This window comes from Colobus angolensis, unplaced genomic scaffold (assembly GCF_000951035.1).
Source record: "Colobus angolensis palliatus isolate OR3802 unplaced genomic scaffold, Cang.pa_1.0 Scaffold345, whole genome shotgun sequence".
Lineage (NCBI taxonomy): Eukaryota > Metazoa > Chordata > Mammalia > Primates > Cercopithecidae > Colobus > Colobus angolensis.
Window position 1 is genome coordinate 1,873,134 of NW_012116766.1, and position 24,521 is coordinate 1,897,654.

Below are 24,521 nucleotides of genomic sequence, written 5' to 3' on the forward strand. Positions count from 1 at the left end.
TTTACTCACCATTTAAAGTCTGAAAATGAGCTACCTTTTCATCAATGATTTTTAAGCTTTTGGGGTTTTTTTTGTAAATCTGTGTCGTCTCTGTCAAAAATGAACTTTGATAAAATATGCTTTCAAAGCACAATAGGTATTTTAAATGCAACCACTACTTTGGTTTAAAAGAATCTTTAAAAAAAAATCCCTTTGCAGTTTGAGTAGCCCTTACATGAAATGCTTGAGACCAGAAGTGTTTTGTATTTTGCATTTTTTTTTCAGATTTTTGAAATATGTGCATTATACTTAACAGTTGAGCAGTCCAAATCCAAAAATCTCAAACCCAAAAATGTTTCAAAATCCAAAACTCTGAGCAGCAGCATGACACTCAAAAGGAAATGCTCACTAGAGCATTTTGGATTTCAGATTTTTAGGTTTGGGATGCTCAACTTGTACTTAGAAATGATGACTTTTGACAATGGAAATTCAGTTAATAAGCCTGATTTTTTAACTCTACTAAGTAATGGAACATGTATAGGTTAGGAATTGAAAGCTGTGTCCTAAGTCTCCTTGCCCTCTCACTAGGTGTAAGCTTACAGCCAAATCATGAGACTCCCTGAGCCTCAGTGTCCTCAACTGTCAAGGGATGGCTTTACAGGCCAGCGCTACTCTCTTCTCAGCTCTTGAATTGTAGGAGTGTAAAGGGATCCTTAAATCTGTATGACTATGTCCCAGGCATCCAGTTTCTCTGTGTGAATTCTAGAATGGTTACAGGCCTCATCTGAGAGCCACTTCCAGACTACTTTCTTTCCAAATATTAACATCAAAATGTCAGATTATGCAAAGATTTTCCCTTTAATTCTGTACACAAGCAAAAATAACTAAAGGTCAATATTGTCTTAAAACAAAACAAAACAAAATAAATTTTCTGCCAAGTTTGAGCCAAAAGTTATTTCTAGGCTGGCTTATAAAGAATGTGTTTGTTATAGCAATAATGTCAGAATGGAAGTTACAAGAGTTTTCTTTAAACGTAGGGAGTATAACTTTTTGTTTTCCAAAACAAGCAATGGAATCTAAATCTGGGTTTTTCACTGTTGAAGAAAGCAGCAAACAAGATTTAGCGTTCTGAGGATTCTAATTATCTCTCCAAGAAGATTTAGCAGATTTCCAAGCTTGAAGTTCTAGTCTACATTTGGTAGTTCTCTCCTGTGTAACCTGGACTTCTTTTCCTACCTTGTAGGTTCTGTCGTATCATGCTTCAGCAGCAGAGGAAGAAACAAGAGAGCTACAGTCGTTAGCGGTAATTCTTTTTCTTTTTAAAAATTGCTAATTTCAGACACCTAATTTAACCAAATTTGGTAAATATTTAGATAGATACTCATAAAAATCTTTAACTCTACTTTCTTGCTGGGATACGAAGTCACTGATAATACAAAGCAAAAATCATTAAATAACTTATACTGACTGTGTAATACAGTGTATGATTCTGATATTGTTTTCCAGTAATTGTTATAATCATTACATCTTTTTGGGGCCAAAATTAATTTTACTTTTCTTTTAGTTCCTGGGGAAATGGGGACCATGAGGTGGTTTTTTGGCTAGGGTAATAACAAAACAATTTATAGTTTGTTACTGATACCTGCTCTGTATTATCAAGAATTGAGAGTGATTTTAATTTCTGACCATATGGCTTATAAAATGCTGTTTGAAATTGGGGTCAAATAAGGTCAGTTCCTGAATTCTCTTTGCATTATTTAGCACACAATGAGAGAAAAGCACATGGATATGTAAGTAGATGTATGTTGTACCTCTTGGTTTAGAATGGCTTGGTTGAGATTAATGAAAATTTGAGGCACTTTAACACTTTACAACCAAGGTTGTCCTCCTGTGTTTAAATGTATTTGTGATGACATAGGTTAAGGGCTATGTGAGATGTGACAAGAGTTATGTAAGGAATGGGAAAAGTGTGAACAGATCATCGAGATTCTTTTTCTGTCATCCTCATCATAGTTTGCCACATGCTAAATGCTTTGTGCCCTTACGTCCATCTTCTCATGTAAACTGCACAACTATGTTCTCATGTAAACTTCAAAACTATGTTATGAAAGCCACACTGAAGCCTGGAGAAGCCCAGTGACTTGCTCAAGTTCACTGCCATGCAGTGGAAGAATGAGGATACAAGTTCACCATCCAGAGCTTGTGCACAGAACACTGTGCTGAGAGAGGAAAGAAGATCCAAATATTTTGACCTTGGTAATTCAAAGAATGATGATGACATTAATTCATTAAAATGGAAATATTAAGATGAATATTAAGAATCACATGATTCAGTCATCACCCTTCATAGCTGCTCCTCCACTCTCTTTTACACAAAACATTGTAATTTTCGAATAGTCTGTATTCATTTCTTCCACCATTTACTTTTACCTTTTGCAATTTCACTTCCCTGAAACTACAGGTTTGGTTTAGGACAAGATACGTTTGAGGTGCTGGTTGAACAACCAAGTGAACATCTTCAGCAATCAGAAAAGGCAGGACTCAAGGGATGACGGGGTGGTGTTCAGAACTAGAGGTGGAGATTTGGAAGTTAACATCCCATGGTAGTGAAATCATAGGGGTGCATCAACTGGGAGAAAGTGCAGAGAGGTAGGGAAAGACTAAGAACAGAACTCCTGTGAATATAGGCTTAGATGAAAGGAACAGGAAAAGAAAACAGCTAAGAAGGTAGAGAAGTGGTAGTTAAACAAGGAGGAAGATTTAGGACAGTGCAATGGCACAGAAGGCAAAATAAAGCAGTTTCAAAAAGGGAGGAGATCTCATCAGCGGTAGGAAGGTTGAGAAATACGAGGATTGTGAAAAAACTGCTGTGGATTCGTTGATTAAGTGACTATTGAGAAAGCAGTTTCAGGGAAGTGAAACTGCAAAAGGTAAAAGTAAATAGTGGAAGAAATGAAAATAGACTATTCAAAAATTATAATGTTTTGTGTAAAAGAGAGTGGAGGAGCAGCTATGAAGGGTGTTGCCTGAATCATATGAAGTTTTTTATTGTTTGGTTAGGTTTTGAATGTGTGAGCAGACATTGCTCACAAGCAAGAGAGGCAGAATGTTCTTAGACAAAGGCCAAGGCACAAGGGTCAGTGTGAGACTGACAATGCAAGACAGTGAAGACCTAAGGACCTTGAAGAGGCCTAGGCATGAAAGAGCAACATTTCTTTTGCCCAAACAAGAGGATACAGATAATAATAATAGCTACATTTGTTGAGCACTTCCTGTATACCAAGCATGTTTTAACTTCTTTTTGTGAGTCAACTAAGTTTACTGAATCCAGAATCTACATGGTCAGTATTGTTAGCAGTTTCTAAGAGGGAATTTGTGGCTTAGAGAGTTTCGATTGTGCTTCTCAGGATCTCATTAGGTTGTAAGGAGGGAATGGTGCCAGTACTAAATCCAGGCAGTCTGGATCCGGAGCCCACACAAGATTGCACACCACAGGAGAGAGAGTAAGTTAGACAGAAACAAAGTAAATTGAGGACTTGTAAACATTCTCAATTAAATCCATGAGTAAGAAACTGAGTCATGTGCCAGTGAAACTGAGTTAACTGCCAAGAAAAACAATTCTAGGAACTTTAGATACTAATTTTACCTGAAAGGTTAAGGTCCTTTTTGGGTTAACCTCATATGGAATTGTCTGTATTTATTTTGTGTGTTGATGACAGTGTTTGAAGTAATGAGCTGTTTTTCAATTATTTACAAAGCTTTACAGGTTTAAAGTATTATTCACCTCAGGCTTAACTGGCCCATTTGTCTATTCTTCCTAGAAGGACGTAGTTTTCAAGCAATATGTTTGGTGATTTGGAAATTATCTACATATTGAAGTGCCTGCAGGCACTGTAGGGTAATTTCTAAAATGAAGGTGAGGGTTACACTCTACCATTATATGTGTTGTTCTAGGTGAAAAAAAAAAAAAAAGCAAGTAATTTCTAAAAATTATATTCAAGTTTGTTTTTCACTTTGAAAATAGTAGTCTTTCAGAAAAATCTGAAAATTATTTTCTCAATTATGTTTATAATTTTAGCAAGAGAAAAATACTTCAGAATAACTGAAAATTGCTATATTGCAGTATTGTTCAAAACCAGCTGTTGTTGCATTTAGAAAATAGATTTCTGGCAGCTGCATTGATAAATTTAGGGTTACATAGCTTGTAGGTCAAGTAATTCACTTAGATTGGTTGAAATTCAGCAATTGATTTCAGTTCTAGTTTTCTGTCAACCAAATAAAAATTCCTGTATAGCCCTAGCTACACAGGTGTTTGTACCATCCAGCAATCACCAAAATTGCTGTCATTTGTCTGATTATCTCAATTTAAAACCTAAAATAAATGGAAAATCTATCAAATATTTTCTTTTATTTTAACAAGTTTATTCTTAAGAGAATTAAATCTACTAAATGTTTATACCTGTATCCACATAAAGTTCTCCAGTTCTAACAAAGTAATTAGTGGATAGGAAATTCAGAATCCTTATTTTTTCCACTTCTGTTGCTTGAGTGTTTTATCCCATTATAAATCTAACCTTCTCTTGGCTTAAAATTGAGTGTAGCATAAATTAGGCATTAAACTGAACATTTTGCCATATACCTTTTAATGATCCTTAGTTGCAAGTTACTGAGATAATAATAATAAAAGGACCCCAGTTAACCTATTATGGTATTAGAAAGTTAATTAATTATCAGAATATAACAAGTGTTTATTTATTATCTGAACAACTAGGAAGTAAATATTTGATTCATTGATTAACTGACAGCCTTTTTTGCCTTCTGTAGGAGATCGGTCAGGGTGGCGGGAAAAACTGTAGAAAGATGCAAACCTTCTTGGAAGGTTGGGAGGTTTTATAAAAGCTTCAGAAAAGGATTTGGCTGAAGGCAGCCAGATTCTCTTATCTGGTGCCTAAAAGCTTAGGTTAGATAAAAAGGGGGTAGGGGCGACCATGTCAATTACCCACAAGTGTATTGACTCAAGGCCTTTGTCATTAAATCTGTACTAAATAAATGCCTGCAGCACCAGCTTGTCAGGGCTGTGGCTGCTACAACTCTTTCTGTGGGTGACCTGGTCCCCTGGCCCGCTCTTCCATTGGGTATATCTTTGTCAGAGTGCATTTTCTCATCCATCGCTCTGTCAGGGTCTGCGGGTCAGACCCAGCAGCCTTCCTTTCTTGTTAGAACAGTAAAATATATATATTAGGGTTTGCTTTTATAAAATAGCTTCTCATTTTTGTCACGGAGTCAGTGCTGATTCAGTTCAGTCCTTATAGCTTAGCTGACCATTTAGGCAGTATTTCTTAGGCCAGAATTTTCCTCATCTTGACCTTAACCTTTCAGAGCCAAAAACTTCACATGACCCTGTCTTGATCAGGCATGTGTGTGATTGCTGCAGGTGACAGCAGTAAGGGCCAGAGACAGGTACCTGACCCAAATCTCTGATGCCTAACACTTGATCAGTGTTACGGCACTGATCAAGTTCCTTATGTCAAGATGACCATCATATTCCTTCACTTTCTGAAAACTCTGCATGGATGGCCAGATTATAAATGGAAAAATTTTGAGCAGATAATTTAACAAAGAAGTGTTGGCCCTACTATCTTGATAACCACTATCACTGAACTGTAATTACCTATGGCATCCAGTAAGGCAGTGGTCCCCAACCTTTTTGGCGCCAGGGACTGATTTTGTGGAAGACGGTTTTTACAGGGGTTGGTGGAAGGGTGGGGAATGGAGACATAGTGGGTATGGGAATAGCTTTGGGATGAAACTGTTTCACCTCCAATTATCAGGCATTAGATTCTCATAAGGAGCATGCAACTGAGATATCCCTCACATGTGCAGTTCTCACGCTCCTATGAGAATCTCATGCTGTCGCTGATCTGACAGGAGGCGGAGCTCAGGCAGTAATTCTCACTCCCACTGCTCACCACGTCCTGCTATGTGGCCTGGTTCCCAACCAGCAACGGTCGGGTACCAGTCCACAACTCAGTGATTGGGAAGCCCTGAAGTAAGACATCATCTTCCTCAAACAGTCCTAGAAATCCTCTGCAACAATACTTTGGACTTTCTGTACACCATCAATTGAGACATTGATTTTTGTAGACATATGTAACATTAACTGGGCTACATGTCTTTCACATTGGCAAGACTTACTAGATTTTCTGTTTGATTCTTCCTGCCTTCATGTGACAAGCTAATCTTGTCTGTTTTGATTTGATTTTACTAGTGGGTTACTTCCAATGATAGGCTTAGCTCCAAAGTATGAGGGCACCGTTCTTGAGCTTCTACTGTGCTAACTATTGTGTATAGTTCTAAATACCATAGTTTTAGTATGATTTTTTTATTCGGAACTCAGTAACGAAGATGGTAATCAGATCTGTGTATATTATTCCCAATTGCAATCATAAATTTATTCTAAAGTTTTTCTTACAAACGTATGCATATTATATCAGAATCTTGGCATTATTACATGCTTCCTATATGATTTTGAAAAACTATAAGCACATTATAAAGCTTTTTATAGTTGGTGCCTCTTTCTTATTGAGATTTAAAGGGATTCACTTATATAATGTTAGAAAAAAAGGAAAAATCATATAACATGTTGATGCTGTTATTAAAGAAAATATACTTGTCCAGTCCCACTGTGCCTGATTCACCTCTTTACTGTCTGCAAGATTTACTGAGTTTCATACTCACTCCCTTTTTAAAAGTAGTTTTCTTTCTTATCTGTCTTTGGATTCACTTCCCTCTTGGAAGAAGATAAATTCTAAAAGCCTTATAAACTAATTGTGTGGTTTCTTCTTTAAAAACACCCCTTTCGTGCATGTGGAAAGTGGAGAAGAGAGATAATAAATAGTCTTCCATAAGGTATAATGTGGCGGCTGTCAAGGTGGCTTTATTCAGAGACCTGGAATTAAACTGTTCTCCATTAAGAAGCATCCTGTGAGGGTAGGGGTAGTGGTCAGGGCTGATAAGAAGAGCTTAAAACACCTGGCAGAAGATGTCTCCTTGCAGCTACTGATATAACCCATCAAATATCTAATACAAATAATTTCTTTAAAAAATGGATTATTGAGATTGAAACCTTTTTTCCTGTTAACTGTTTATATTGAATAAATACCAAGGAGCAAGATAACAAAATGCCTTTGTACAACACTGAGGCTAATTGGAAGAATTTTATGAAAGACCAAGTTCTGTCACTGCCCTTCTTTTCACACTTACTTTAATAAATAACTTTCTGAATAAAGAGCCTTTTCTTTTCTTAGCAGTTGGCTATTAGGAATTGTTTCCAGTTTCCGTAATTTTTATTTTGGCTCTTAAGATTTCGCGCTTCAGACCTAAGGCAAGCAGAAGGCCTTTGATAGCAGTATGACCCTTTTTTGTACAAAGATTACACAACTGAGCAAATTGCATAGCCATGTAGCCACATGTCTTTATTTTCTGCTGAAGTTACCAGAGACTTTACTGTAGCCTAAATATAGACCTTTCTCATGAGGCAGCCACTAGAAATTAGAAATGTAATAATTTTTAAATGATCATTATATTTACTTTACCCAAGTACATTATTTTCTACAAACACATGCTTTATGGGCTTCAAGGAGACCATACATTTTATCAATGTATTATTTTCTATCAAGTTTCTTCTCTATTGAATAAACAAAAAGGCGCTCTCTATACTTGTGTAAAAGGGACACAAGTATGTCCCTTTTGTTGTGTGAATAGCCATTATAATGATAAAAAGTTGAACAAAAGAAGGGCTGTCATTTGTCGTAAGTGAGGCGTTGATAAGCTCAAAAGCTCAGGAAAGATTCTGTTTAATGAAAAGAGTAAAATGTGGACTCACATTCTCTATCATTGTGTTGTTAGGGATCACTTGGGCAAACTACTAACATACTTCCTTCTGTTATTCCACTTAAAAAATATGTATTTCATTTATGTATCTATCTTTCCCTTCAGGCTGTTAGTTCTTGGTGATAATAATAATAGCTATCATTTAGTGATTGTTTTACATGAACTTGGTTTATGTGTTTTGTATAATTATTGAATCAATGAATGAATCAATGAATGGATTCTGGAAAACCCAGACTTCTAGAGACCCTATAATCTAGCATGAAGGAAAAAGAAACACAGATCAAGCTCCTTCAATACATTTAATAAGATTTTGCTTTCTTTTCCCTTAAAGTGATTTAGAAACTAGAAATAATTCAAGAGTTTATTAAATATATAAAACAGCCTACAAAGAGGTGATAGAGCCAGCCATGTTGAGGGACACTTAGGTAACGTTTTCTTTGTCAGCTTTCATATTTGTGACTGTAGCAAGATGGAGAGCATTGTGTGCTAGAGAAAGAGAGATACCTAGGTTCAAATTCCAGGTATGTGATGTCAGGCAAATATGTGACTTATTTGTGCTTCAGTTTCTTTCTCTGTATAATGAGGATAATAAAAGAATTTACCTCACAGAATCAGAGCATATGTACCAATAACTAGAGTTCCTGGTACATATGCTCCATTAAGTATTAGTTTTTGTTCATACTGGCAATAGGTGGGGGAGGGGATGTCAATTTGCAATATCTAGTAGCAATACCATTGAAATCTTTATGTTCCTGTGATGTTCCAAGCCTTTTTGCACTAGCCATTCCAATAATAAGCACTCAAAAAATTATACGCTCAATTTTTTGGCCAGGTGTGGTGGCTCACGCCTATAATCCCAACACTTTGGGAGGCCAAGGTGAACAGATCACTTGAGCTCAGGAGTGTGAGACCAGCCTGTCCAACATGGTGAAACCCCTTCTCTACTGAAAATACGAAAATTAGCCAGCATGGTGTCACGCACCTGTAGTCCCAGCTACTTGGGACGCTGAGGCAGGAGAATTGCTTGAACTCGGAAGGTGGAGGTCGCAGTGAGCCAAGATCGTGCCACCGCACTCCAGCCTGGATGACAGAGTGAGACTCCGTCTCAAGAAAAAAGAAAAAAAAGAAATTATACACTCATGTTTAAATTAGCTTAAGTTGAATTAGGTAGGTGGAAAGCTTACTGGAGGAAAATGTGTCATATTTTGTAAGCACAAAATAGTGTAAACCTTTTATTCAGAATGTATAACCAATTCTCTACTTATGGAGAGCAATCTGGAATTCACCATTTTCAGTAACTTCCTACAAAAGCAACTAAAAATTGGAAAACTGTTTGGTCACTGCTTTCTCATCCTGGGTTTCCAGTGTTGTTGGAAGTGAGAGAATCAAATCTTAATGATTATTAAGACAAGCTGTAACTGATTTTTAAAAATTACAGCAGTGGAGTATTTGTTGTGTAGAAGAAAGAAGAAACTCAATTATCATTAAAATTGAAATAAATTGAATAATTGAACTTTAAAAGAAAAAGGCATGTACCACAACATAATTGGTTGTTTCTGCCACAGTATAGTTCATTACTAATATGAATATTTATACTATAGCTCTATGCCAAATGAAATTTGTATGAAATATTTCTGCATAATATGGAGAACTGATTAGGTACTAGATGATTTAAAGACCCATTTATTTATTCATTCAATATTTAGCTCCTATTCTATGTAGGTATTATATTAGGTGCTCCAAATATAACAATGAATAAAAAGTCATATATAAGATAATTATGGAATTTATATAATTACAATTAGGGAAAAGAGGTAAGACTGTAAAGTATAAAACATTGTGAAATTACATAGAAACGTATTCTAAAGTGAATGGTCTGAGATACATGTCATTATCCAGATCTTTTCAAATGTCTCAATTCCATTTCTTGGTGCTCCACTCCTTCCTAATCAGTGCTTTAATTTTCACATAGGAGACATGGCAAGTCTGTGATTTCAACCTACACTGTAATTCACCAACCTGTAGGATAAGACTATGCTTGGGTTTTGTCTACATCAGTGCTACAAGAAATAGGCTGTTTTAGGAAAGCCATAAAAATTCCCTAGTTTTCAGACCATTATTTGAGCCAAAAATGTAAAGTCCAGAGCCCTTCGTTTTCTTTCTTTAATCTCTCCGACACAGCAAGAAGCAGCCAACCCACTTACAGTTTCTGCCCATCACTCTGTAATATGGCAGTCACCACTGGGTCCACAAAAAGGCATTTTGTTCTAAAGTGTTCACTTAAAATGACTGTTAACTACCATTTACTACCAATAACCTATCCCTAATGCAGTGGTTCTCAAATTTCAGCATTCATCAGAATCACCTGGAAGGTTCTTATAACACAGATTGCTGAGCCCAACTCCCAGGGTTTCTGATTCAGTAGGGCTGTGTTGGGGCCCAAGAATTTGCGTTTTTAACAAGTTCCCAGATGCTGATGCTGCTGGTCGAGGAACTTAACTTGAGAGCCACCGCTCTAATGGAAACAGGTCCCCCTCTGCCTTCAAACCCATCAGGTCAAGTATCCAAGTCCCAATTTCTATCCTTGAGAGTCTGTTGCCTACACATGCTTTTGTTGCAAAATAGAGCACCAACAGGGTTCAGTTGCGGGTAGTAGGAACTACTGTAGCTATTTTAAGCAGAAAAGAATTTAACTAAGTACTTTCAAATCATTGGAAAGGGTAGATAAGTCATCCCAGGAATAAGTCCTAGAACAAAATTGCAGATCTGGCTTACTATGGAAACTTCTACGTTCCTAGGCCAGAGTCAGAAAGCTGCTAGCAGAACTGCAAGCTGCCGGACTGTAGTATTCCCTCTAGAGTCACGTCCCCCCAAAATAATAATGAGTTTCCTGTGTGTCACTGCATTCGTTTGAAATTCACGTCTCACTCAAGTTTACCTCATTGCCGAAACCAAATCTATCTGGAACCCTAGTTGCAAGGGAGTCAAGGAAATGTATTTTTGTTAGCTGTCTAGCCTCTTCAGAAGATGAAGACTCACTAGAAAAAGGTTGAAACAGATGTTGATGGAGTCTTGCTATCACAAGGACTAGTGAATGTTTCCCTGATGCAGCTGAGACACAAAAAAAGTTAAAGAATTAGCTATGTGAAAACATGGGAATATGCATTCTAGGCAGAGAAGAAACAAAGAGACCTGGAAGACAGCCTTCTTCTTCTCTCTTGTGAGAGAAAGATTATTAATTAACCTTAAAAATAGATGGCAAATACATACACACCTCCCCCATCCCTGAAAAAAAAAACAGATGACAATTTCAGAAAAGTCAGTTTTTAAAATTTAGAACATTATTGCAATAAGAAGAGAGGCTACCACATATTGAGTCTAACCCTCCACTACTTCAACCCAGTAGAGGCTAGGGTCCTCTGTTTAAGCCAAGAGCTGTGAAATATCACTCCTTCTACCTGTGAGGAAGCGGGACCAAAGTGACGTGTATGGAATCGAGCATGAAAAATACAACATAGTCATCACTGCCAAGGTGCACCCATCCATGTACCTTAAATGCTGAGAAAATCAGAGATTGAGTTTAGGCCCTGTACAGGAAAGTCACTGGCAAGATCTAGATGCCACTCACAGTATGGCATTTGGTTCCAAAGTGAGGAGGCAGTAAGAGGTGCTTGAGCCCTGTGGATGCAGAGATAAATGTGTTAACATCTCAGAAAATGTTAAACCTTAGAGATAGTCTACTCCAACTTCCTTCTTTTACACATTCAAAAAAGCAGGCAGAGAGATTGAACATCTTGTTCAGGGTGACAAAGTGAGTGAAACATCTGGACTAGCACCACCAATAGCAGACATTCCTTTTTATCACTTGCTTCACTTTGCTTTTAAGTTTCTGTTTGTGAAATGTAAATATGGTAGCTGATCTAGCATTTCGTCAGCTGGACATCAGTTTACTCTTTAGCTCCTTATCAGTCCGATGGTATTTAGAACAATTAGTTTGAAGATCACTGCAAAATTAAAATATTTTTATAACTCTGACTACTGCTTTAACTCAAGACATTCCTGCACTTAAAGATTAACTCTCGTTCCACTGTTAGTGGCTCTTCATGTCCAGAGTTGAATTTTTTTTTTATTTTTAATTTTTGCAAGAATGGTGAAAAAAGGGCCATGGTATTAGAAAAGGATCATAAAAAGGTGACATGATATAATTCCTTTAAAGAGTCACTAGAGGCCAACTACTTTCTTTATTAGTTTGAGTGGCAGATACAATTAAAGAACCCAGAAGAATACATATACCATCAAATTGTCAGATTGAATGTTTAATCCAATGAGCTTTGTTTTTTTATTTTTTTGCATTCCATATTTGGTTAATTTGACATTAAAACCATAGTCCTATAAGAGCTTGACCATATTTGAATTAAACACTAATATCTAAACTGTTTTGTCCAAGGATTCAGACATTGTGTTCTCATATAAATAAGCAATATTGGGTGGTATTGGGTGGTATCACAGTTCCAGTTGTTTTGAACAACCATAAAAATACATATATATATTTATATTTATAGTACCTTATTGTTTTACAGAATCTTTAAAATATGTTCTTTCTGTTAGGCTTCAAAACCATAATGCAATAATAAAATCCCCTGAAGAAAATCAAACTGAGAAATCCCATTTTCTAATTCTAATGAATAAAACAGTCACTAAAACAAGAAACTGTGAAAATCTGGAACTGTATATACATCCTATGCCAGAAATATCACATCCTTTATTCCCTGCTATTAGTAAATTCATTTCCTGCTATTAGTAAAATGTATAATATTTTATCCTACAACATGATAAGTAAAAATAATAGGTAATTATGTTTTACTTAAAAATCACCTTTATCCCAAGCCTTTCTAAGTTCAACAGAAAGTTGAATTTTCTTGTGATGGTCAAAGAAGCATAGTACAAGAGCTTGAAAGGATTTCTGACTTCTCATGGCTTGTTAATAATCAATCCCAGAATTCTGAACCTGTGTATCACTGACCACAAGGCTCTTATGGAAGATGTTTGCATGTCCCCACTGGGTCAGCTCAGAATGTTTGAGTTGTAGTGTGGTATGACCAAACAAGCAAAAGAAAAGATTCTTTTATCTTAGTAGAGAGAGATTAGGAATTACAGTAGATAATGGAAAGAGGCACAAGCTGTGCTGGCTTCTATCCTGTAGCTTTTAGAATGTTCTTTGTGGAAGGAAAGAAAGAAAACTTCCTGCTGTAAGAATAATGATGCCCTAAGGAAAAAAACATCTGTTCTCCTGTCCATTGCACTGTATTTTAAGGAAAGCAACTGTTATCTGCTTTGAGTTAAAAGGTGGGCTTGTTCCCACCTCCACACTTCCCAAACTTGAGTTACCGCTCCATCTCTGATGTTGGAGGCTGGTATAAACAACTAAGCCCTTTATCTAAACATTTTAAATCCTTCTCTCTTCCCTTATTTCGGCCCACACATTAGCCTATGGAATTGACTTAACAGAATGCGTATTTTCTGGTCAGTTTTGGACTTGGGAAAAAATACTTAGTTTGAATGAAGAAGGTGACATTCATGGAAAGTTTAAACAACTCTGGTATATGTAAGTGAAATCTGAAGTCCAGAATAAAAAGGAGAATGTGCAAGTGCCTTCAGATTTGTAGGGAAATCTACTTTAGATTGCTCCGTAAGATTTTATTATTTTGACCTTTTGACTTCCCAAAAGCCAAGTAGTTCTCTCTCAGACACTGATAGGAAACCTAAGGGGTTTGAGAACCTGGCTGAAATTTCTTAATTTTTCTTCCCTCTACTTCAAACCACGTAAAGGCCTCTGTTGGTCTAGTTAATCTCAGCCTGATCTAACTAAAACAGTTAACAAAGTGCTGGAGGGTAAATGGTCCAAGGGTGGAGGAGTGGGGATTCCTTTAAATTCCCATCCCACAGGGCCCAGCAAGACATCTAGGAGAGGAGCCTGTGCGCTCTGCTCAGTCAGAGGGAGCCAGGGCTCCTTGGTCCAAATGAATGTTTTTTAATAGGCACCCAGGTGATTCTTACGATCAGGCTTGTGTGAGGCAAGTATGGTGGGAGACAAATTCTGCTAATGTGAGCCCAGGATAGCCTTCCTGGACTGGAGGCCTGGCCTCCTCGTTCCTTAACTAGCTGGGCTGCCACGGGTGCTCTTTGTGCTTAAGTTCCTGTACTTGAAAAATGGAGCTAGAGTGTCCATTTCATAAGGTTGTCCCAAGAACTAACCATAAAATCCTTAGAACATTATCATTACCCTTCTTACCAGTTGATTTGCAGCCCAGAGCACTGGGATGGTTCCAGAATATTTACTCAATAAATTATAAATTTCTTTAGAGTGAATAAGACTGGGGAGATATAAAGGAACCAGATCACTAGAGTTCTTAGTGCTGCTCACCCTTCTAGGTACAGTCTAAGGGTGACAACCCCCTTTTATCCACTTAGCCTACCTTGAACCATATTAGTTACTCTTATGTGGCTCAGTTTTAAAAATGCAGGGAGTGGAGTTGCCACCGTACAAAAAGGTTTCTAGTGTCTTTCCTTAAAAAGAAAAAAAAAAAGCCACAATATACTATTTCTCTGCAGCAAAACAAGAAAACTTTATGAATCACTACTGCTTTAATTAACAGCATTATTTTTTTCTTCTCTCCTTACCTAAGGCTGCTGTGGTGCCATCTGCCCAGACCCTTAAAATTACTGACTTTAGCTTCAGTGACTTTGAGCTGTCTGATCTGGAAACAGCACTGTGTACAATTAGGATGTTTACTGACCTCAACCTTGTGCAGAACTTCCAGATGAAACATGAGGTAGGAATGCAGCGACGTCCTTTGAAAAAGTCTATGTGTGTGTGTGTGTATGTAAGACAGAGAATTGATTTTGAATGCAAATATGGAATAGGGATTTTTACATTTTAGTGATTAATATACTGTCACTTAATATATACCTGAGACTTTTAATGAAAAATTATCATTATCAAAAACACATTTAATGGGCTTCTAGTGTGTATCAAGTAACAGGGTGAAGACTAAGGGAGAGTGTTCCTAAAAATGGGAGCAGGATGTGCAAAGGCATGATCAGAGAGATTGGGGGTGGGGGCCAGGAGTACTTTTGAGGGAGTAAGAATGGCAAAAGAAGCAATGGAGGAAAGTGAGAAGCAAATCATACAGAACTTTGTAAGCCGTACAGATGAATTTGGATTTTACCCTGAAAACAATGGTGAGTCACAGGAATTTTATGCAAAGAAGTAGCATGATCTCATTGCAGTGGTTATAACAATAGTGTACAGGGAAGGACCAAAGCAGAGTGAACTCCTTTGAAAATGAAGGAGGAAATAAAGAGGCCTGATGTGAGGCCACGCTTTTAGTTGGAACAGGGTCACCCACCCATATGGGTGAAGACAAAAACTGATTTTAGCCTCTGTTGCTTGCCTTATTCACTTCTCAGATAATAGCAAAACTTAAATAAGTATCTTCTAGTATCAGTTTGAAGATACCAGGGAATTCTGTTGTTTCATAATGGCTATGTATTATAATATATAACACCAAAGAATAAGAGGCAGCAGAAAAGACTATTTGAAAAAAAGAATTCAGTAATCTTGCCTTTAAAGATTACTTTTTCTCATCAGTTGAATATCTAGTCTCCTTGTACAGATTTCCTATCTGAAAATTTAAATATCTTGAAGGCCTCCACTATTTGGCACTGTATTAATTCATACAACGAAAATTTGTTAACATATACTGTATACCCAGGACTGTGCCAGGTACACAGTTCAGTGATGAATTGTCCCTGCTCTCAGAGGCCTCACAGAAATGAAAACTAAGAATGAATATAGCTAAGATTAATACATTGTCATTTATGGTATTACTGGAGGCCCAAATCTGGTTCTTCCTGAATTTAACCAAAGTTTATGTTACTCTTTCTTAGGTGAAAATAAAGAACAGTTGTCCATAGACTCTTACCTAATAATACTTTACTCTTGTTAGAGTGTGTTGATTAAGTGATGTCATGTCGTTTAATTATTTCAACAAGTTCTCTAGAAAGGCTGTTACTGGGGTTACTGTTATCACCATTTTACAAATGAAGAAATTGAGACACCATGGTAGAGTAGAAAGACCATGGATTTTTGAGTCATAGCTCTGCTACTGGTTAGCTCTTTTTTCCTTGGGCAATTAATCATTAATATTCTCAGTTTCCTCATCTCTTATTAGGGGTAATGGTATTATTCTCCCCACAAGAGTTTTGTGAGAATTATACATGCATCTGTGATTATCTATTTGTATGCATGTGTATATGTGTATTATCTATAACATTCTGTTTAACAAACAGGTGTAGGCCGGGCGCGGTGGCTCAAGCCTGTAATCCCAGCACTTTGGGAGGCCGAGACGGGCGGATCACGAGGTCAGGAGATCGAGACCATCCTGGCTAACATGGTGAAACCCCGTCTCTACTAAAAAATACAAAAAACTAGCCGGGCGAGGTGGTAGGTGCCTGTAGTCCCAGCTACTCGGGAGGCTGAGGCAGGAGAATGGCGTAAACCCGGGAGGCGGAGCTTGCAGTGAGCCAAGATCGCGCCACTGCGCTCCAGCCTGGGCGACAGAGCAAGACTCCGTCTCAAAACAAAACAAAACAAAACAAACAAACAGGTGTAGAGTCCATGTCAGTTATCCCATTCTTAGGCCAAGTTTGACTGGTTACATCACTCATCAAATTTCTCAACAGTAGGTCATAAGGCTCATTTTTTAAAGACGTATCTGTTGATGAGATGAAGATCTCCTTTGGAGCCAGAAGTTCTATGTGAATCTCAGTTCTGCTTCTTGCTAGTTACAGGATTTTATAAACCTAGATAGTGTCTCAAATCCCTTTCCATTCCTGAGTACTCCCATTCTTGAAACTAATAATGATTCTGTTGAAAGGACTTGGCCAGAGCAGAAGAATGTGATTCTTGTACTTTTAAACAAAATTCATATAAGTTGATTTATTTCTTCATTGGCCTTTAGATAGCATTTGAGGGTTGGGTAATGAAGATAATCACTTAAAGTTTCTGTAGAAATCTTTATTCTTACCACTTGTTGGGTTTTTATCTATGAGGAAAATATTTCCTTTTAATGTCTGATTCATCATCCTACCTTTTCTGGTTGAATAACTATTATTCTAATTCTTGCCAACAACAACTTGAATATTGCAATCATTCTGGCTGGCCTTCCTTCCTTAATGCCTCTTCTGTTTTGTTTCTTTCATATATTATTGTCAGTATAATTTTAGGATGATGAAATTAAAATGTTAATGCTAGAGAGGATGTTAAAATCATGAAGCTGTTGTGACTAAAAATATTTCATATTGAAAGACAGATCTTCATGTTCTCTGCATGGCTTCTAAATCTTTAGTTATTCTATAATGACTGTAACCATTGCCTCTTGCTGATCTCCGAAACAGATTCTTCATTCTACTCGAGCAAATCTGCATGCTTTGTGCTTATTTTCACTTTCCATCTTTTACATCTAATCCTCCCTGAATAATGTCTGTTCCACTCTCTGCCACAACAAACATTTCTCTTCTGCAGAGCCTGACTCAAGAATATCTGTTTGTAAGAGAACTCTAGACTTGACTTCATGCTGCTTCAATTGCTATTTGGCAGTGTATAAACTTGCTCTCAATTTTTATGTTTATTTATTTATTTCCTTTAGATATGCAATTTTGTTATTTTCACTACTGATTGAGTTTCTTGAAGCAAGAGCTAAGCTGTTTTCTGTTTCTTCTTTTTCTCTGGTGGCATCTTGAGTTCACCACTCGGGAAACCTTCCATAATTGTTGGAGATTGATTCAACGCATTGAACATGCTCTCTAGAGTCATCCAAACTGCAAATAACTACTCAGTAGTCCTGTACAAAATACTGTCTTACAAATTTTAATGGTGTCTAGCATATCCAATGAGAATTTACCAGATATGACCATAATTTTCTTGTATGCTGTTGAGAACATCCTGGTAACAGAATCTAAAACTACTTAAATATAGGTACTACTTTGTCCATTGGGTTATCCAATTCTATTAGGTTGGTCCTAATAAAAGGAAAATAGAGGAGTCCATTAGGAATTATGTTTCATAGAGTCATTTTGGTCATCATTTCACAATATATGGTATTATGTATTTAATTATATCTGTACATTTATGATTAGTAAAAAGATATAGCCAAAGATTAAATTTCTGGGTTTTCCTGTTTATTTTTCTTGCTGCTTTAATTAATCACCAGTAATTTTCTGCAACATATTTTCTAAACATATCAAAGAGAGTTTATAGATCTTACTTAAAAGTCTCTCAGTAAGATTAATCTCCCAGTAAGATTAATCCATCACCTTCCTGACAGACTGTATTCAGAAATGAAAAAATGGTGAAAGAAGTTGCAGTGTGCTTGGGGTGAACACATTCAATCTTAGGCATACAGAAATCTTCCGCTTGAAATATGGTAACTCAGTGGGTAAAAAGGTTAGGAGACATTAGGTTCTTTGTTATCAGAATTTCCTGTAAACTGAGCAATAGAACAGGAATAAAATGACCTGAAAAGAAAAGGGAGGATATGGAAGCACTGATTTCCCACCAAGTCTTTTATAAGCAGTTTCTACCAACAATGAAAAAACCTTGTTTTTGACCTACTTCTGTAGCTAATCATATTGTGTTGAATTTTGTCAAAGCAACATTCTTTTCCCTGGTACTTTTTCCATTTCCCAGGGCAATGTTTGAAGCGACTCCGGTGATATATATAGGGAGAATCACATATTTATTTTACAAATCCCCAAAAGTATAGTAAATCACTCAGATTTGAAGAGAGGCAGATTCTGATGCTAACACAAACCATGTTTAGGGCCCATGAGTCTCTGGGGATTTTATTTAATACGCCACTTAGAAGTTAAATTAAACCCAACTCTTGAGACTTGCTGAAGTCTGCCCTCCCCCCGGCCATCTTTTAAAGTATTTTTTATATGGACCCCAGGGCTTTATTTGGCACATATTATTTTTTAAAAAATTACTTCTTTGTAACCAAACAGTAACTACCTGAATAAGTATAATTTAAAAGGACAAAGAACTAATGATGGCATTGTCTTGTAGCTCCAATTTGTCCTTGGACATGTACTATATACCTTGTTACTAGTCCACCCCCAGGGCCTTGCACTAAATACCTTCACAGATATACAACATGAGAGCATGGGAAGAACTTGAGAGTGGCTGCTTTTATGGCTGTCTGATGGTGAATTCATACCTATGAGACCCTTTGGACTTTCCTAGTTGATGACACATGGACATGGCACATGGACACATGGACCTTTTATATATATATATATATAACCTAGTCAGTGCCCTATCCTGCCAAAAATACCTTTCTTAGGGATGTCTTGTGTTTTGTATCAATTTAATTAGCATGGTGGTTAACATGGTAGGCTGTGAAGTCAAACTGCTCAAGTTTGAATTTTGGCTCCATCCCTAACTATGTATCCTTTAGCAAGTTACCTCTCTGAGTATCAGTTTTCTTGTCTGTAAGATGATCCAAATCGGAGTATCAGGCTAACTGTGAACGCTTTGTACAGTGCCTGGAACATAGTAAATGTGTGAAGATGTTGGCAATTATTGTTACTACTTATGTTTTATTCCCTAAAGGTTCTTTGCAGATGGATTTTAAGTGTTAAGAAGAATTATCGGAAGAATGTTGCCTATCATAATTGGAGACATGCCTTTAATACAGCTCAGTGCATGTTTGCTGCTCTAAAAGCAGGCAAAATTCAGGTACTTTTTAGAGCCATTCATATATCTAATGTATTTTGTTGCTTAGTAGTAAAATGTACAGCATATTCTTTCAAGTTCACTTTAAAGTGCACAGATAATGATTTAAAATAATATTTGCTGCCATTTACATAATAAGTTATATTTTGTTAATTAAAGAGGACTAATCTGGCAAAACTACTTAGTTGCTAATTTTCTTCCATATATGATATATATGGCATATTAGAAAACCTTTAAAATAATTTCATGTTGCACATACATAGTCTTTGGGCAAATAAATATTTCCTTCTGAGGAAAACACTACCTTATTAAGAAAAAGTATCACATTTCTCTTGTTCACATTCAACCTGCCCCATAGTAGAATTCCTCAAAAACCACCCAAGTCCTGAACTTGCTTAAGTTAGGGGTCTCTACTGCATTTTCTCTGGAGCACTCAGTAAATTTTTTAAGTACTGTTTCATAGAAAGAGTTTTGGTTTCATATACATTGACCAGAGACTGTTTAAAAGGAAGATCAATGCAGAAAACGTTCAAGTAATTCGTTCCTTTCCAGGCCAAATTTTATCCATATCTCTGTCCTTAGATTCTAACTTCAGTGGGAATCGACTAGTTATTCCAGGTAAGTGATTCCAGGCATCCATCATATAACTGTTTTTAATTCAGAGCTTCCCTACCTTTTTCTTTTTGTAAATAAATTCTTAAAATGTTATTCTCTGTGTCTACTTTCATAGGGTGCACATTTTAACAGGCTAAATCTAAAAGAAGTGATTGTTGTTAAAGAAGTGAGGTGAAATTAAATACGCTAGTAGGATTTTCCTACCTTAGCAAACACGTGTAGGCTGAGTATCCCTTATCTGAAATGGGACAAGAAGTGTTTTAGATTTCAGATTTTTTTCAAACTTTGGAATATTTGCATTATACTTACTGGGCGAACATACCTAATCTGAAAATCCAAAATATTCCAATGAGTATTTCCTCTGAGACTCATTGGTGCTCCAAGACCTTCAGATTTGGAAGCATTTTGGATTTCAGATTAGGGATACTCAACCAGTGTAAGAAATTGTGTAAACTTATTTTGGGGTATGGGAAGGTCATAAGGATTATTGACGCTGAAAACTATCCTTGTTCTCTGTGAGGAATAACAAAATGATGATTTTTGTGTTTGTTGTAAAACCTATTTAGAGTACTGAGAGTTCTAGGAAAATACAGCTGATGATAATTTTAAGTTGTATCTTTTTTGCTAATGAAGGGGAACAGTATTAATGGTAATACTCATGGCAGATACTAAAAATTAACCTATATTTAGCTTGGGAGTATATTATGTAATTTTTTGAAGCCAAGTTTTCATTTCAAATCATTTTCTTTCTATTGTTTTGCTTGAATTAACATTGTCTGCATTCCTTAAGGACACAGCAACTGATAGCAGAGAGTGAACAGAATCTGTAGGGAATTAAAAGAGAAAAAAACAATTATTTAAAGTTTATTATGATTATTTCACATAATAATTAAGAATTAGCAATACTTACTCTAGGTAGACAGATTATTAGTTTATTGAGGCATTTCAGCTTTTCCTGTTGACAAGTGACATTTGTGGTGATCCCATTGTGAATGACAAAGGACAACTGATTCCCTGAAGAAGAGGATTCTAGGGTTAGTCCTTTGTGACTATAGAGAAGTATGTATGTAAAGCACTGAGAAGGGAAAAAAAGATTACTGAAAAGAGGTAATATAATGTTCTTCACCACATTTTATTTGTTCTCTCTTTCCTCCAATGTCTTTGATCATGCAGAACAAGCTGACTGACCTGGAGATACTTGCATTGCTGATTGCTGCACTAAGCCACGATTTAGATCACCGTGGTGTGAATAACTCTTACATACAGCGGTAAGACTTTCCCAGTAAAGCAAGAACATGTTTTCTTTTAATTATAGGGCTGTATGTTTCTAAGTTAAAGCCACAGCAAAATTTGATGGTACAAAATTGCAATTGGTCAAGGTCCCATAACATACTCTGGTTATATTTAAAGGAAATGGAAAAAATAATGCAGGTTCAGTATTATGTTTATAATTTTTCAGCCCTGAAGTTCAAAACATATTTATGTTGAGAATCTTATTTCATTAGATAATTACCAACAGTTTTACTTTAGTTTATGTACATCCAGTTTAACAGCTCCCTTAGAAAACTATTAAAACTAGTTCAGAAAAGGTAACATTTCACCCTGCAGTAGAAAAGATAATATTTGAGAAGTGCTTAGCTCAGCCCTGCATACTTATTAAGTGCTCAGGAGAAGGAGGCTTTTGGTCTTAGTGGAAGCTATATAGCACAGTGTTGGAGAACTGGGCCTCTGTCTAATTTCTCTATACCATAACATCCTGATACATGAAATGGAAATAATAGTTGTAAAAGATAATACACATCAATAGCAAGCAGAATACTTGGTACCTATTTAAGTCTTAAATATTAGAAGCAGATGCTAGAGATGTACCATCATCAGATGACTGCTCATTGGCTGAGTTTGAGAGTGAGATACTATCCGTTAGGACAAGCATTTCAGGCTCCTTTAAGAGCCATACTTAAGTGACATTTGAGATGACAAATGAGAGGATAAAGGTGACATCACTTTTCATGAAATGTTTGAGCCACTGTGATATTTTTATTTTCTTGTAGGAATTTAGTTGAAAGGTCTACATTTTAAGTGCAAGATCTCTTACTACTGAGCATTTTTTAAGTACACAAGTGATTCAACTAATGGACAGATCTCTCAAGGAAATTCCAGATGTCTGATATCTAGAGGGAATTTCAGAAAGCTCTCTAATCACATTCTCCTTATCTAAATAAATGGAAAACTTCATGTAGAAAGAATTGTAGTGATGTAACAACCGTGTCCTCTGCTGACCTTTGATGGGAAAAGATAGCAAAGTCTTGCCTAAGTATCAGAGTCTGGCTGTTTCCTCTTGAAAAATCTCATGTTTTGAAGAACTGACTGAGTGACATGTCCTTTGTCCCCTGCGCTTTGTCATGTGATTGCAATCCTGAGCCTCACATAGACACAGAATAATTATGAAAGGGGACACTGCCATGAAAAGACGGATAGTGCAGAGTCAAGCCACATAGTATGCCCCTCCACAGTCAGCACAGCCTAAAGATCAGAATCAGCATGTGCTACACTGAACATAATATTAGTAGTATGTGGATTATTAGCATATGGATCGCTCTAAGATACTATATTGCCCTGCTTTAGAGTGAAAAAAAACACTCAACTATTTTTTCCTTTGTTTATTTAAAAATAATTACCCCAAAAACATCTGGAGAGACGTCATCTTCTCCAAAAAAAAAAAGAAAACGTCCTGGGAAAAACTCATCGACTGCAGAATCTTGCTTTCACACACACACCACAAAGCAGACTTCAACTTTAAAAAAAAAAAAAAAAAGTTAAAGCAGTTTCAAAGATTTTTATTTCTTCCTACATCCCTGTGGTTTCAGTAGAGGAAACCAAGAATTTTCCAGGGATTTTTCTTTTTTTCTTTCCTTGCTGGTAAATGAGTGATACTTAAAGTAGAATTTTCTTAGGCAGGGGACTCAGGAGAGTGAGTACCATAAATATTCCCATGTAAAGTACTATCTTCTAAAAAGGTATACTGTATCCAGCCCTTATCAGATATTCAAGCTAATATTTAGAGAAAATCAAAATAATAAAACAATGCACAGAGATGAAAGTAATTTATCAAAAAGAGAAAAAATGGTCATGTGGTAGCAAAGTTAGAAACTGAGGTTGTCCTCATTCATTCTTGAACATCTGTTCAGAAAATTACCCTGAAATTACCTTGAAAGAAGATATTTCTTCAATAGAAAGTTGCCCCTTGAGTCGTCATTTGATTATTTGATGCCTTCTTTGATTAGGAAACTACCATTGTAGAGGAGTTCTACAGGTATGCCAGTGGCATGTATGAGGGAAGAGTTCACTGCTCATGCTTACTTCTCCCACTTGGGTGAATCAAGAAAAGAATGAGGGCCAGGCACAGTGGCTCACACTCGTAATCCCAGCACTTTGGGAGGCGGAGGCAGGTGGATCACGAGGTGAGGAGTTCGAGACCAGCCTGGCCAGTATGGTGAAACCCCGTCTCTACTAAAAACACAAAGAAATTAGCCAGGCATAGTGGTGGGTGCCTGTAATCCCAGCTACTCAGAAGGCTGAGGCAGGAGAATTGCTTGAACCCAGGAGGCAGAGGTTGCAGTGAGCTGTGATCTCGCCACAGACTCCAGCCTGGGCAACAGAGTGAGACTCCATCTCAAAAAAAAAAAAAAGAAAGAAAAAGAAGAATGATCTCAGACAGATGCTGAATTCTTATCTTAAAAATAGGCAGTAATAGGAACAAAATGGCTGAAGTGCAGACAACCACTAGAGAAAACACAATTGTAGCATTTGGGTTGTGTAGAGAAATTACCTGCATTAGGCCTGCATTTAATATAAGAAGACTGTTGTAGATGCATTTATTTAATTAGATTCAAGTATGGTGTTGATAAAATAATGCAGTGAAATTATGTTCTAGGCAGATAGATAATGAATAATTATTATACTAGGGCGTTTGCCCTTTGCAAGGCAGAAAGAGAGTAATAGAAGTATAAAATATGATTCTTGCCATTAAGGAATTGTCATAGTCTCATGGAGTAATAGTGATCACTACAAGAACGTTTCTAGTCCTGAGTTATGTAGAGCAGGACTGTAAGTGTTCAGCAGAGAAGACTGGTCAAGTCAGATGTAGTACAACTCTATTGTTAAAGGAGGAAATGAGACGTAAACTTGGTCTTAAAATATGGGTAGGATTTAGAAAGGAGAAAGGATAAATATATTT

General features: G+C 36.7%; 1 protein-coding gene and 1 long non-coding RNA gene across 4 annotated transcripts in view; one reads left to right on the top strand and one right to left on the bottom strand.

Annotated features, from left to right (window-relative positions):
- The window catches only part of PDE5A (phosphodiesterase 5A, cGMP-specific), a 134,888-nt gene that overhangs the window by 88,577 nt on the left and 21,790 nt on the right, over nt 1-24,521 (top strand). For all 3 annotated transcript variants that reach the window (XM_011952703.1, XM_011952706.1, XM_011952705.1), the window contains exons 11-14: nt 1,223-1,282; nt 14,559-14,705; nt 19,547-19,672; nt 21,458-21,552. In XM_011952703.1, the coding sequence (XP_011808093.1) occupies nt 1,223-1,282; nt 14,559-14,705; nt 19,547-19,672; nt 21,458-21,552 (428 nt within the window). The remainder of the gene's footprint in view (nt 1-1,222; nt 1,283-14,558; nt 14,706-19,546; nt 19,673-21,457; nt 21,553-24,521) is intronic.
- The window catches only part of LOC105519354, a 54,340-nt gene that overhangs the window by 11,460 nt on the left and 18,359 nt on the right, over nt 1-24,521 (bottom strand). Inside the window, exon 4 of the long non-coding RNA XR_001002953.1 lies at nt 11,501-11,550. This is a non-coding gene — a long non-coding RNA (uncharacterized LOC105519354). The remainder of the gene's footprint in view (nt 1-11,500; nt 11,551-24,521) is intronic.